This window comes from Chrysemys picta, chromosome 1 (assembly GCF_011386835.1).
Source record: "Chrysemys picta bellii isolate R12L10 chromosome 1, ASM1138683v2, whole genome shotgun sequence".
NCBI lineage: Eukaryota > Metazoa > Chordata > Testudines > Emydidae > Chrysemys > Chrysemys picta.
Window position 1 is genome coordinate 334,604,102 of NC_088791.1, and position 14,746 is coordinate 334,618,847.

The following is a 14,746-nucleotide window of genomic DNA, read 5'->3' on the forward strand; positions in this document are numbered from 1 at the left end:
GCACCGCAATGCAAAGGAGGCAGAAGGGGGCTGGCTAGGGACAGAGAGAAATGGAAGATCCACTGCTGAGATGATCCAGCCATCCTTCCCTCCCCACAGGGCTGGGGCATGTGAGCGATCAGACAGGTTACTTCAGCCACTGGGTCAATGTGTTATCGGGGATGTCATCTTTTGGATGAACACCAGCCTGAATCCCGATCACCTATGGCTGTTCAAGATCCCCTAGCACTTTTTGTAAGAGTAGAAGTTTAATCTTGTCCTAGCTCAGGGGTGGCCAACCTGTGGCTCCAAAGCCACATGCGGCTCTTCAGAAGTTAATATGCAGCTCCTTGTATGGGCCACCCCTGTCCTAGCCAAATTCTAGTTCAGGTAGAGGCAGCAAGCTTCCAACAGATGGGACACCTTGAGCAAGTCACTTCACTGCCCCGTTCCTCAGTTTCCCCATATATAAGCTGGGAATAATAATACTTATGTTCCTTTGTAAAGTACTTTGAGGTCTGTTGATGAAAGGTCCTATAAAGTAGCAAGTAATTACACTTTGTTTCTATAAATTTCCCCTATAATTTCATCTCTATACAGAATTCCTATTCCTTTTCTGTCCTGAATTGTTGTATAGTATTACTGTGTACAGCAGCTGCTGTGTTCTACTCCAAAGGTGGCTCCTTTGTATTGGTGGGTTGCATGTCACCTTACTGATATTACAAGGTACTGTAAGGCTTAATTATATAATATTTGTAAAGAGTGTTGACAGGCATAATGAAATGAGCTATGGAAGTGCAAAACCTATGCTCATTGCATTATAAACTGTAGTATTTTCCATTCCCATCAGTGGGAAAGGGGAAGGAGGAACTGAATGTCAAATAAACACTTATTAGTTACCTAATGTCAGTGCATGAAAATATTCTGTATAATATGGCTGATATGCTACTGACAGAAAGATGGAATATTTCACTGTAAAGTCCATTATTGTAAAGAAAAATCATTTCTCTTCAATTAAGAATCCTATTACCCCATAATAGCTAAAACATTATACCAGTTCAAGCACCACTAATGTATTTCACATAAGTAAATTCTTGCCATGTGTAAACTACAGGAACAATCTAACAAACTAAGCACAGCCTTCCACTCCATGCAAATTCTATGAGGTTCTGCAGCAAAATGCCTGCTGCATAAGGCCAGAATTCAAGGGGTGACATCATGGCTCCATTGAAGTCAATGAGAGTTTTGCCATTGGCTTCAGCGGAGTCAGGATTTCACCCAAGCAGTTGCAGAGTTTCCCAGGGAGAGGTGAGTTTAACATATATTTGCTTACTGTTAGGTACAGATTATGATACTGTAGGTGGGGCTGGTAGCACTGCCTATTCCCTGTCATCAAGGTGGCCTGACACTTCTTATTATAAGATCCTGTTTTCAGTTGCTTATAACTTTGCCGAACTTTAACCATTTAATTTCAGGCAAATTATGTTGTTTTGCCCATTGAAAAAATTCTGTTAAGGATTTCTTTGAAAAGGCCTAGCACTCCCACACTTTGGAGCAGGGATTTGAAATTAGGCAGGTGGGTGGCCTTTGTGTCAGGATATGCCTTTTGCCATCCCTGCCTTGTTCTAACCACTCCGCTTCCCTCCTCCCCCCGAATTTGGCCAAGTTATAAGCCTCTGAAAAATTGCAGTTTGCACATGCTCAGTAGAGACTTCTTAGATTTTAGCAGCTAAGTTCCCTGAAGATTCATACTGGGCATGCTCCCATCCAGGACTGAGCAGAACTTTCCCTGCAATTGCAGCTCTGGGCTGCTGCAGGCCATGCGGATTCTGGCTCCAGATACCTGAACTGAGAACTGGGAGACTGTTTTGCCTGTGCTCTCAGTGACTCCCCATCATTGGGCCAAGGCAATGTACAAGAGGAAGCTGCCTGATTCAAATGCAGAGGGGACAAGAACGAGATCTGGAGAAGGGCAGGAGGAGTAGACTGGGACAAGGAGCCTGGGAGGGGAGACGAAGATTGGCTGGGCCAAGAGACTGGGAAAAGGAGCTGGCAGGGGATGACACTGATATTTGATGAGGCGCCTGAGGAGGGAGACTGGGGCTAAGAGCAGGGAGCCAGTGGGAATGTGTGTGGGGTGGGTGAGTGGAGGTTTGGGTGGGGAGAGAGACAGATCAGAGGAAAAGCAGGTGATGGAAGACTGGGACTAGCTGGACAAGGGGACTGGACATTGTGGGGAAACTGGGACAGGTACGCTACTGACAGAAAAATGGAATATTTCACTGTAAAGTCCATTATTGTGAAGAAAAATCATTTCTTTACAATGAAGGGGTGAGACTTGGAGCTTTTTTAGACAAACAGTGAGTGACAAGATGCAGCGTAAATCTACCTCGCACTTGCCTGCCATGCCCTAACTGTCTGTGTAAGCCCTGCCACCATGCTCTAAAAAGTTCCTAATGCGCTTTGATCTACTTCTGTTTCAAAGCAGAGCAGATCATAGTGCACTAGGGAATTTTTAGTGCGCAGCAGCAGAGTCCATATGGGCAGTGAGTATGCAACATGCTAGTGCGACGCAAATTTACACCCCAGCATACTGTGCATTAAATGTTCATCTGGACAAGTCCTAGGACCTGCTGGGCAAGGAAACTGGGACTAGGATGAGACACCTGAGAAATGGAGACTGAAACTTCGTACTTGATGAGAATGGGACTTGGATGAAGAGACAGAATTGGGACAAAAGTAGATGGGCCAGAATCTGATCTCAGTCAAATGTAAATCGGAAATAACTCCTTTGAAGTCACTGGGGTACTCCAAACTTATTCCAGTGTCACCGAGTTCAGAATATGGCCCAATAGTTGCAACTTTGGCTATAGGAATGGGAAAGTGCCATAGAATATGTTTGATGAAACTCATCACTGGTTGCCATTACAAGAAGTCAGCATTAGCTAACAATTACCAGGCATCAGTGTTACAGATAACATAAATTCCCCCAATTCTTAGAAGATAACTGTGGCAACTGTGTGAAATCTGTTAGCAAATATTGCTAGTGTAGATGATTTCTCATATGCTAAATATTCACATAACAGAGCAACTAAAAGCCAAAAGTTAGAGCTGTAGACTCCCCCCCCCCACCCACCCACCCCAAGGTACCTGGAAGATTTCCATTGTTATCCACGTCATTTATAGTAGCTCCCCATCTAATAAGAAGCTGCAAACAACCCAAGCGGCCATGAAAAGCAGCATAATGAACTGGCTTCCAGTCATTCCTATCTGAAACATTTGCATCCTAGAATGAAAGAAGCAGGTTCATTTATTTAGTTCCTTTATGTTTCAGTCGAAACAACATGTACATCAGAGATCACATTTGTAAATAGAAATCAGGTATTTATAGTAGGTGACCAAAACAGTTATGAAAACCTATATAAACTTTTAAGTTACTTTAAAGAAAGATGCTATGAACAAATGATTCCCATTTATAGGCATATAGATAATACTTCCCCTATGTTTTTTTGTTTTATTTAAAAAATTAAAACACACACACACATATATATATATATAAACATTTTTGACATACTCTGGCCATGTTGCTGCTCACAATATGTTAAATATAAATTTGTATTTTTTTAAGCTAAAAAATATCAAGATTGAAAAAGATCATGATAATAAAAGCTTCTGATCTCTATTTAACTGTCACTATCAGCTAATGAAATGTTCTACTTTTCCAAAATATTCATTCTTTCTAAATTCTTGGATCATTTTCCTTATGTGCCTCATAATAAATAACATTAATTTAAACTAAATATGCTCTCACGAATAGCGCACAGATAATAACTAAACTACATGTCAAATCCTACAGTCCTAAGTCCCATCAAATCAATGGAAGTTTTTGTTTGCAAAAGTATACCATGATTTGGCCCTACTGTCGGAGTTGTAATGATATAATGCAAGTGTGCCGTGTCCCCCAAAAAAAGAAAAATCCCCTCAGAAGATAAAATTTCCTCACCATTCCACTCCGGAGTATGGTTTGTAAAGTGTATGATTGTCCATGGGCTGCAGCTAGATGTGACGGATTGCATCCTCGGTCATCTTGAGCTGTTAAGTTTACTCCATTCATTACAAGGGCCTAAATAAATACAAAGCAGAAATTCAGTTTACAAAATTAAAGAGCAAATGTCGCCTGGGAGGATTACTTTATACTGTCACCAGGGTAACTTCTGAGTGAAGTAGGAAGGAGTTCATGGATGTTGTTTTCTCTCATAGTGATGAGTGCAGTATATTGTGTGCCCCATCTCTCTGTCTTCTATCTGCCTGTTGTGTCTTGCCTTACATTTAGATCATAAACTCTTTGAGGTAGAGACCATCTTTGCATTCTAGGTTTGTACAGCAGCTAGTATAATGGGGTCTTGGTCCCTGACTGGGATTCTAGGCACTGTCACTATACAAACAATAAAGAACATAATAATAATGTATAGCAGATCTATTTTGTGTGTTATTTACAATCAGACATGTTTCTAATTCTGAAAATATCTAGCTGAGGTTTCCAAAGACATCTAAGGCAGGAGTTCTTAACCTTTTTCTTTCTGAGCCGCCCCCCCAACATGTGATAAAAACTCCAGGGCCCAACTGTGGCACAACTGGTTTTCTGCATATAAAAGCCAGGGCCGGCATTAGGGGGCAGCAAGCCGGGCAATTGCCTGGGGCCCCCATGCCACAGTGGCCCCCCTGAAGCTAAGCTGCTCATGCTTTGGCTTCAGCCCTGGGTGGTGGGGCTCAAGGCCTCAGGCTTCAGCCCCATGCGGCGGGGCTTCGGCTGTCTGAGCTGAGCCCCGGCGAGTCTAATGCTGGCCCTGCTTGGCAGAACCCCTGAAACCTGCTCGCGGTCCCCCAGGCCCCGGACCCCTGGTTGAGAACCACTGATCTAAGGGATACAGATGTCCAGTTGGCATCTAAATATCCTACACAGCTTTGAAAACCCCACCATAGTGTACAGTATGAATCTTTGTTACCTCTTCTTTTCAGGACACTGGAGTAAATCCTCAGCTGGTGTGAACTGTCACAGTTCCACAATGGGTGAGGATCTGCCCTATTTACTTTTGATGTAAATATTTACACTTACCTGCATACAGGCATCATGACCTCTGATAGCAGCAAGGTGAGCTGCTGTCCAGTCTCTTATAGCTAAAGCTGTTATATCAGCCCCATGCCAAAGCAGCCAGTGAAGACACTACCAATCAAATCAAAGACAGACATTCACATTTGTTTTAAATATAGGTAATTATCATGGATCCAGTATACAGTTCTAATAGGGAATTCACTGCAAATATCAGTTGATATTACGTTTCAAAGCATTATCGGAATTCTTCATTATTACAATAAGCCACAACAGGGAATGCATTAGTAAGTTGTAGCTGCATTAGAAAGCTACAGCTTCATTCCTTCATCCATCCAAGAAATGTACCATTAGCCTACTAAAGTGGACCCAAGCATACCTTACTGATCTTACAGTATGGCTTATGTAATTTTACATTTCAATTTTAAAAGATTTAAGATGTAACCTATAGGGCTATTTGTGTAATGTATCTTTCCACTATGAAAGTGGAAGGATAAATTTAAAAATTGGAGAAATGGGCACAAACATTCTTCTGTACAATTCTAATTATGTTTATTGCAAACAAAGAAAAAAATCAACTCTTTGTCTTCCTACATTTTTCTGTTTAGACTCCCTGGACTTGTGGTACCCTTTCTCTCCTCCCATCCTCACTTTCAGAGGTATTTTGTGCTCTAGTGGTCACTTCCAGCAGCTCTAGATGCTCTCCAGAGCATCAGATAAAACTTTCTTTGTTAGATGTACAATATTTTCTCCAGCAGCAGTTTAAGCCAGGCTCCATCACTGGTTCCTCTGTTGTCTCTATAACTGGGGCATTGGTGAAGGTTGGCTAGATGAGACTCAACCCAAACAAGACCACAACCTGACTTACAGGGTGGGGGGATCATTGGAAAAATGGCAGAAGTTATAGGAACAGCCCAGACTGATGAGATATGAGTACAGTTTGTTTCTAAAGACCAAAACCTCGGGGTCTTGTTAGCTCCCTGCTAGTTTCTGGACACGTGGAAAGCAGTGATATATTTCTTATTACTTGCATTTAGCAAGAAGTTTCCTTTGGCATATGGCTCTTACCATAGTTACCCATGCGTTTGTCACTTCAAGGTTAGATTGCTACAGTGCATTCCATATGAGGTTACAAGATGATACAGCAGCTTGTTCAGAATGTGGCAGCCCAGTTTTTAATCTCTGGAAGCTCATAACACTGGTGCAGGGGTTGTCAACTAATTTATGGGTAAATAGTTAATAGTTAAACCTCGATGCCAACTCTGCCCACATATCTACACCAGCAACACCATCACTGGACCTAACCAGATCAGCTACAACATCACCGGCTCATTCACCTGCACGTCCACCAATGTTATATATGCCATCATATGCCAGCAATGCCCCTCTGCTATGTACATTGGCCAAACTGGACAGTCACTACGCAAGAGGATAAATGGACACAAGTCAGATATCAGGAATGGCAATATACAAAAACCTGTAGGAGAACACTTCAACCTCCCTGGCCACACAATAGCAGATGTAAAGCTAGCCATCTTACAGCAAAAAAACTTCAGGACCAGACTCCAAAGAGAAACTGCTGAGCTCCAGTTCATTTGCAAATTTGACACCATCAGATCAGGATTAAACAAAGACTGTGAATGGCTATCCAACTACAGAAACAGTTTCTCCTCCCTTGGTGTTCACACCTCAACTGCTAGCAGAGCACCTCACCCTCCCTGATTGAACTAACCTCGTTATCTCCACACTGATATATACCTGCCTCTGGAGATTTCCATTACTTGCATCTGAAGAAGTGAGGTTCTTACCCACGAAAGCTTATGCTCCCAGTACTTCTGTTAGTCTCAAAGGTGCCACAGGACCCTCTGTTGCTTTTTACAGATTCAGACTAACACGGCTACCCCTCTGATACTAGTTAAGGTGTTGATTTTGACCTGTAAACCCCTAAATGGTTACAGTCCTGTCAAGTCCTTCTTCAGTCACCTGATGTACTCAGACTAAGATTCCATTGGTATCAAAGGGAACTGGGCTGGTGGCACAGTTCGCAGATGGAATCAATGGCTCTTAAATTCACTTTTCATCTAGTTGGCCAGCGCTCAGATTTGATTACCTTTAGGACCTGCTGTAAATGTTACATATTTCCCTGGGCTTTCCCTGAAGTGACAGGGAGGCAGACTGAATAGGGTTGCTTGAGGGATGGAGGAAGGCATGAGTCTGTAAGGAAGACTATAAATGGAGCCTATGTTAGGACTGGGAAAGTCTCCTCTGGGTTGTTCTGTAATGTACTATGAAATCCTGCAACGCTGAATACACGTAACATGCCTAAGGCATGGAAAAGGCACAATAAGTCTAGAAAACTGAAAAATAAGATATTAATTTCTGCATCATATTTAAATTGTATATTCATCATAAGTTCCTGCTTTACTAGTGCTGAATGGATTTACTAAGCAATAAATAGACAAAGAGATTATTGATTCAGTCAGATCAGCATGAGTTTGCAAGCTTGTGTTCAGTCCCCTGAGAAGGAAAGCATTGATTCATAGGAACCTTGTTGTGTCCGAGATCTAAAAAAAGTTTTACCTCCAGGCTTCCAGAGTGTGCTGCACAGTGCAAAGGTGTAAATTTATGGACTAAATCCACCTCATTAATACTGGCTCCGCTTTTTACCATTGATGCAAGTTGTTCTACATCACCGGCTTTCACTGCCTCATGTACGTTAGCATAATTTGGCTTCTTCTTGACAGCTGTTGAAGAATAACAAAGGGTCATTAACCACTCGGATACATTGTGGGGACATGAAACACAGAATGAATCAGAAGATGCTGATATGGAAAGGTATATTCGTTTTGAAGATGCTTAACAGTAATATGATGAACCTGATCTTTACTCTGACGAAACTCCCCATCCCTAGTAGCCAATATGAACTTTTTCAGAATAAGGGCTGTAGGACTGGACGCTATGTCTGTGAGAATCTTTATCACACCGTCAAACCTACTGAAACATCAAGTTATTCTTTACTACATTTTGATACCAGAATGACAACTACTGTAGAGAGTGATTCTTTGTCCAGTAATAATGCTTAGCTCTTACATAGTGTTTGTCATTAGCAGCTCTCCAAGCACTTTGCAAAGGAGGTAAGCATCATTATCCCCATTTTACAGATGGAGAAGCTGAGACACAGAGACAAGCCCAAGGTCACCCAGCAGGGGAGCCAGGAATAGAACCCAGTCCAGTGCAGAATCCATTAGGCTACACTTACTCTATTAATCATCCTGTGTGGCTCGCTATTACTAATACCTATGGCATTTCTTAGGTAGCCATCAGCTTGTTATTATGACCTGACATCCTGCTCCCATTGACGTCTGTGACAACACTCTAAGAACATAAGAACGGCCATACTGGATCAGATCAAAGGTCCCACTAGCTCAGTATCCTGTCTTCTGACAGTGGCCAATGCCAGGTGCTTCAGAGGAAATTAACCGAACAGGTAATCATCAAGTGATCCATCCTCTGTCACCCATTCCCAGCTTCTGGCAAACAGTCTCAATGACTTTGGTGATGTAGGATCAGGCTGTAAATTTACAGACAGCATCATCCAGAGAATCTGGCACTGGAGTGGGAATCAGGTGACATCAGTTCTCTTCTGGGCTTTTCCACAAACTAGTTGTGTGATCTTGGGCAAGTCACTTAGGGGCAAAATTTGCAAACCTAAATAATGGCCTGGTCTGAGACCATGTATGGTTTTAGATAGTTAACTTCAGACAGCTAAGTTTAAAATTAACCCAAAATGGCTAATAAGTTGTCAACAAAGAACCATCTTCCACAGCACTGGTATCGGAGTGCAGTATTGTGTTATTTCATTAGGTTTGCCAAGGTGATGAGGATCCTCACAGATACAGCGTCCAATACTACAGATCACTCAAGTTTCAGAAGATGGGCCTTAACCTATTTGTACCTCAATTTCTCCCTGTGCAAAGTAGGAATAATAATGCTTACTCAACACTGAAAAGCAATTTGAGATGCTAAAGAGTATACAAGCTAAGTATTATTAGGAAAAGCACCAAGCAATTTATGTAAAAAGTGCATGAATGTCCCTAACAAGTGTTCTCCTCTCGCGAGCTCCCCATATTATTGCTATTTAGTTATTTGTATTGCAGTGGCACTGAAAAGTCTCAATTGTGGACCCAGAGCTCCACTGTGTTAGGTGCTGTACGAGCACAGAACAAAAAGATGGTCCAGGCCTCAAAGATCTTGGGGGGTTATTTTTTGCTGGTGGGTTTAGGGGATTTTTTGTTTTGTTTTGGAGAGGGGGTATTTATTTTTGTTTGTTTATTTTCAGAAACAATGTCAGCAGTATCATTAGGACAGTAACCCAACAGACCTCAATGGAACTATACTGATTTACATCAGCTGAGAATCTGACCTACTGTATTCAATGAGAAGAACATGTAGGCACTTTGACAATGTCAATGCAATGAGTTTGGGTTAAATAATCTTTTCCATAACACAAACACACAGAAGGGCTGGCAAACATAGTGAATTTTGACTTGTGGCGTTTCTTGGAAATACCTAACTGGTGAAGAGGGAGAGGTTTGCACTCCCCATTTTCTATGGAATGGACAGTGACCCTCTAAAACTGCAGATATACTGAGATCTGCAACCTGAAAGGGTAAAGGTATTCCAGATGACCAATAACTCTGTACTACTTCCCAGCTACCCTCCCAATTTGTCACATTTCATTGAATTTTTTATTGAAACCATTATCAAAGTGGTTATAGAAATTATTCATTAACAGATAATCAAGTTTTCAGGAAACAAAAAAAATCAATAACTAATTTGATGAAAATTTCAATACCATTCTTGAGGTAAAAAAAAAATCAGAAAAAAAAATCAAAAACTGAACAATAGTTTCATTCTGAACCCTGTGAAGGAGAAACAATGCTGATACTTCAATTGTTTTGTTAATTAGCTAAACAAAAAAATCAGCCACACACTGACCCTCCAAGGGGGTGTTTCAGAGTGCACAGAAGGAAAGAGCTTATGATAACAGCAATCATAACCTCTTTGTCTGAGCCCCTTGCAGACTTTAATCAGGAACCTCAGTGAGCCCCATTTATCAGTGAGTCAAAAATGGCACAGCCAGGACTAGAACCCAGGTGTCCTGACACCCCGGGGCCAGCCCAGAACCATATTTTTAACAGTTTGCCTGGCAGAATAAACCCGATGCAGTGACATCCCTGTGCTATGACAGGACATTACCCGATGCTGGAGTACGGCTTCCAGTCTACACAGATCAGGGTGGGGAGGAAGGATCATTCAAAATAACCTCCCCCTCCACCCCCTATGCCTCCCCCAAAGTCATTAACCCTTTGGCTCCAGCCCTTGATGAAGCTGCATCCTATGTGCTGGGAAGGGGCAGGAGCTGAGCCAGGCTCACCAGCTGGAGTGGCAGAAGCAGCAGCAGCGTTGGTAGGCATGTTGGTTACTCAGCCAGGAGGGAGCCTTTCCTCACTCAACCCCCTCCTTCTCCTCCTCTCTGTGCCTGCCTTGGTGGCTGCAGCAGAAGGGTTGCTATAGAAACAGTGTACACTTCCTGTGCTGATCACTTCCTCCCCTCGGGACCACGGGGGCTGGGTGTCTGTCAGTGGGGGAGGAAGACTGTCTTCTGGGGGGGTATTTGGAGTCTGTGAGGGAGAGAGTAGGGCAGTGTCAGGGTGTCTGTGAGGGGTGTAGGTACAAGGGGTTTGTGAGTGGGGGAGGAGGGCAGTGTCAGGGTGTCCGGGGGGGTGTCTAGATCTCGGGGGGGGGGGTCTGTGAGTGAGGGGAGGAGGGCAGTGTCAGGGTGTCCGGGGAGTCTAGATCCCCGGGGGGGGGGGGGTCTGTGAGTGGGGGAGGAAAGCAGTGTCTGGGTGTCCGGGGGTGGGGGGGTTTCTAGATCTCAGGGGGGAATTTCTGAGTGAGGGGAGGAGGGCAGTGTCAGGGTGTCTGGGGAGTCGAGATCCCCGGGGGGGGGGTCTGTGAGTGGGGGAGGAAAGCAGTGTCTGGGTGTCCGGGGAAGGGAGGTTTCTAGATCTCAAGGGGAAATTTCTGAGTGAGGGGAGGAGGGCAGTGTCAGGGTGTCTGGGGAGTCTAGATCTCAGTCTAGTGGGGGAGGAACACACAGTTTCAGGGTGTCTGTGGGGGGGTCAAGGTGTTAGGGGACTAAGTAGGGAGAAGGGCAGTGTCAGTGTGTCTGAGGGGTGTAAGTATCAGGGGTCTCTGTGAGTGGGAACAGAGGGCAGTGTCAGGATGTCTAGATATTGGGTCTGTGGGAGAAGTAGGGCAGTGTCAGGGTGTCTGTGAAAGGTGTAGGTCTTAGAGGTCAGGTGTAACGACACGTATAGAAACCCTCCCGTTTTGCAACTGGCCCGCAGTGGGGGGAAGGAGGGCAGTGTGTTGGGTGTGTAACACGGTGTCTTTGAGTGGGGTAGGGAGGTAGCTGGGGATGGATGTGGGTCTCTCTAAAGCAGGGGTGGGCAAACTACAGCCCGTGGGCCACATCCGGCCCACGGGACCGTCCTGCCCAGCTCCTGGCCCAGGAGGCTCAACCCCGGCCCCTCCCCCGCTGTCCCCCATCCCTTGCAGCCTCAGTTCACTCTCTTCATCATCAGCGCAATGCTCTTGGCAGAGGGGCTGTGAGCTCCTGGGGCAGCACAGCTGCAGAGCCTGTCCTGATCTGGTCTCTGTGCTGCCTGGTGGAGGCAGCAGCGTGGCCTGGCTCCAGCCAGGCAGCACGGCTGTAGTGCTGCCAGTCACCGGTGCTCCAGGCAGCGCAGTAAGGGGGCATGGAGCAGGGGGAGTTGGATAGAGGGCAGGGGAGTTCGGGGTGGTGGTGAGGGGTGGATGGTCGGGGGGAACAGGGGGTTGGATGGGGCAGGAGTCCCAGAGGGGCAGATAGGAGGTGGGGGCCGGCCCATGACCCCCTCCCCTAACCAGCCCTCCATACAGTTTACGAAACACAATGTAGCCCTCAGGCCAAAAAGTTTACCCCCCCTGCTCTAAAGAGACATATGAGGTGTGTCTGTGAGGAAGAAGATGGTTGGAGGTTTCTTTAAAGATGACCTGGCTGTCTGATGGATCTCTGTAAAGTGCATGGGATCTCTGTGGGGAAGTCCCTAGATGGACAGCTAGTGTGTATGTGTGTGTCCCATTGTGAGTAGAGTGGGTTGTGTAATAGAATGCTAAACTATATTATACTGTTGAACCACTAGGTGGTGGTGTGTGCAACAAACCTTATTTCAGCTGAACTCAGCCCTGGTGAGTATTTTGCTTAGAAAGAAGCTCTGTGACCCTCCCCTGTCTGGTACAGGAGCACGACCGTGTCAGATTGGTTCCTGTGGAGAGTTCCTCAGAGACGGGTGTGTAAATGAGATCAGAGTTTATTTCACTCCAACAAATATAAAACTTTTAAATCTGTTATGGAATATCAAGCCAGCCACATCCAGTCCCTATTCAAGCCGAAATTAATGGTGTTAGATTTACAAATGAATTTTAGTTCTGCAATTTCTCTTTGAAGTCTGTTTTTGAAGTTTTTTTTGTTGAAAGATGGCTACTTTTAAATGTTATGGAATATCCAGGGAGAGTGAAGTGTTCTCCTAATGGCTTTTATATGTTATCATTCCTGATGTCTCATTTGCGTCCATTTATTCTTTTACGTAGAGACTGTCCGGTTTGGGCCAATGTACAATATGTGGCCTCCATAGACACTTAAGAAATCATCAGCGTGTTCACCCAATAAAACATTTACTTAACACTAATATTTAACATTTAGCATCCTGTGAATGATCGGCCAGTCGCAGGATGGGTAGGAGAGATTTCACTCAAGACACAGGCATCCAGCTTTATTGACAGACACACCCAAGTATTTCGTAATAAGAGATGGAAAATTAGACTTACACTGTCTTCACAATCCCTCTGATTGCTCTATAGAAAGGGATACTTCTGCTCTGTCACAGGAAAGCTTGTGTCAATGTTGTCTCAGGGGGTTGTGGCTTCTGCAGCCGTTATCTGCCAGATCTGAGGTGGTTAGCTGCTTGTTCATTGCTGCTGCTAAGGTAGCTTGCTGGCAGACAGTTGCTCATTGCTACGGCAACCTTATAATTCTGCCGCTGCTGCTGCTGCTTTTCCAGGTAGCTGCTTCTTCTTGCAGGTATCTTGCGGCTTCTGTTCTCTACAAAACCCCAAAACCCTACAAGTTCAGCCTGCTGGCTGTTGGCCTTATATACTGGTTGCTCTCTCAGGATCAGCGAATCAGCTTTCAGAAATTAGCATATTTCTAGATCTGTGCTCCAAAGTGTTTGGGGTCATCTACAAATTTTATAAGCATACTCTCCACTTCATTTATGAAAATATCAAATAATGCTGGACCCAGATTGACCCCTGCAGAATCCCACTAGATACGCTCTTTCATTTTGACGGCCAAACATCAGTAACTACTCTTGGAGTATGGTCTTTCAAAAGCACCCATATTATAGTCATTTCATCTAGGCCACATTTCCCCAGTTTGCTTATGAGACTGTCACATAGGACAGTGTCAAAAGCCTTATTAACACCAAGATATATCATGTCTATTGCTTCCCCGAATCCACTAGGCCAGTTACCCTGACAAAGAAGGAAATGGGGTTGGTTTGGAATGATTTCATCTTGACAAATCCATGCTTACTAGTCCTTATAACCCTAGGTGCTTACAAACTGATTGTTTAATAATTTGTTCCAGTATCTTTCCAGGTATCAAAGTGAAGCTGACTAGTCTGTATGTCCCCGGGTCCTCTTTGTTCCCCTTTTTAAATATAAATATAGATACAATCTTGTTAATGGATGTGAAGATATTCTTCTTCTAGGATCTCAGAAGAGAACTGCTGTATAGCACCTGGTTTGTTAAAGCAACAAATGCTAAGCCAGGAACCAATGGTTAAAATTTGTCCCCAACCATTTCTTGTTTCTCTAGACAAGACATTTTAGCAAATTTTAGAATGCCTTGGTGCTCAACACTGTGAAACAATCCTTTCTCCTCCACAAAGTGCTTTATGCCCATTATCTCACCCAGACTCACTACGGCCAGGAGTTAGAGAAGTGTCCCTCTTCCCATCGGACAGATCGGGACCCCGAGGTACAGAGAAGGGAGATGACCTACCCCACGTCACACAGCAAGGTGATGGCAGAGCCAGAGAGAAAAGCCAACAGTTCTCACTCTTGCTCTAACCAACAGACAACAAACCCTGCAAAGGCAGGGATAGAGCTGAGGAATTGAGATGGTGGGAAATTTTTCATTGAAACAGTTTTCTGTTGGAAAATCCCATTAAGATTAAATAAATATGTTTTTTTAAATCAAATCGATTTGGATGAAAATTCTTTACAAATATATTTTTTTGCAAAACAAAAGCATCTCCTATTTGTCACATACTGTTACATTGTCTCATCGCACAAAAAGAACAGACACTTGGATCTAAAAAAACTAGATGAGATGATTCAGTCTGGGCTAAGTAGTTGCTCCTCTTAATGATTTAAAAATAATAATACAAATAAAATAGAATATTTCAGCTATTATACAGCAGAACCCCGTTTATTGAATCTAATTGGAACTGGAGCCAGATCAGATAATCAAAAATTCAGCTAATC

The 14,746-nt window shown here is 43.8% G+C and overlaps 1 protein-coding gene across 2 annotated transcripts in view; it reads right to left on the minus strand.

The window, feature by feature from the left end:
• ANKRD42 (ankyrin repeat domain 42) overlaps positions 1 to 10,680 on the minus strand; it is a 36,680-nt gene extending 26,000 nt beyond the window's left edge. For both annotated transcript variants that reach the window (XM_005287570.4, XM_042855975.2), the window contains exons 1-5: positions 10,527 to 10,680; positions 7,670 to 7,833; positions 5,096 to 5,203; positions 3,983 to 4,102; positions 3,130 to 3,265 (exon numbers count right to left, since the gene is read on the minus strand). In XM_005287570.4, the coding sequence (XP_005287627.2) occupies positions 3,130 to 3,265; positions 3,983 to 4,102; positions 5,096 to 5,203; positions 7,670 to 7,833; positions 10,527 to 10,566 (568 nt within the window). In that variant the 5' untranslated portion in view covers positions 10,567 to 10,680. The remainder of the gene's footprint in view (positions 1 to 3,129; positions 3,266 to 3,982; positions 4,103 to 5,095; positions 5,204 to 7,669; positions 7,834 to 10,526) is intronic.
• Between the last annotated feature and the right edge of the window lie 4,066 nt (positions 10,681 to 14,746).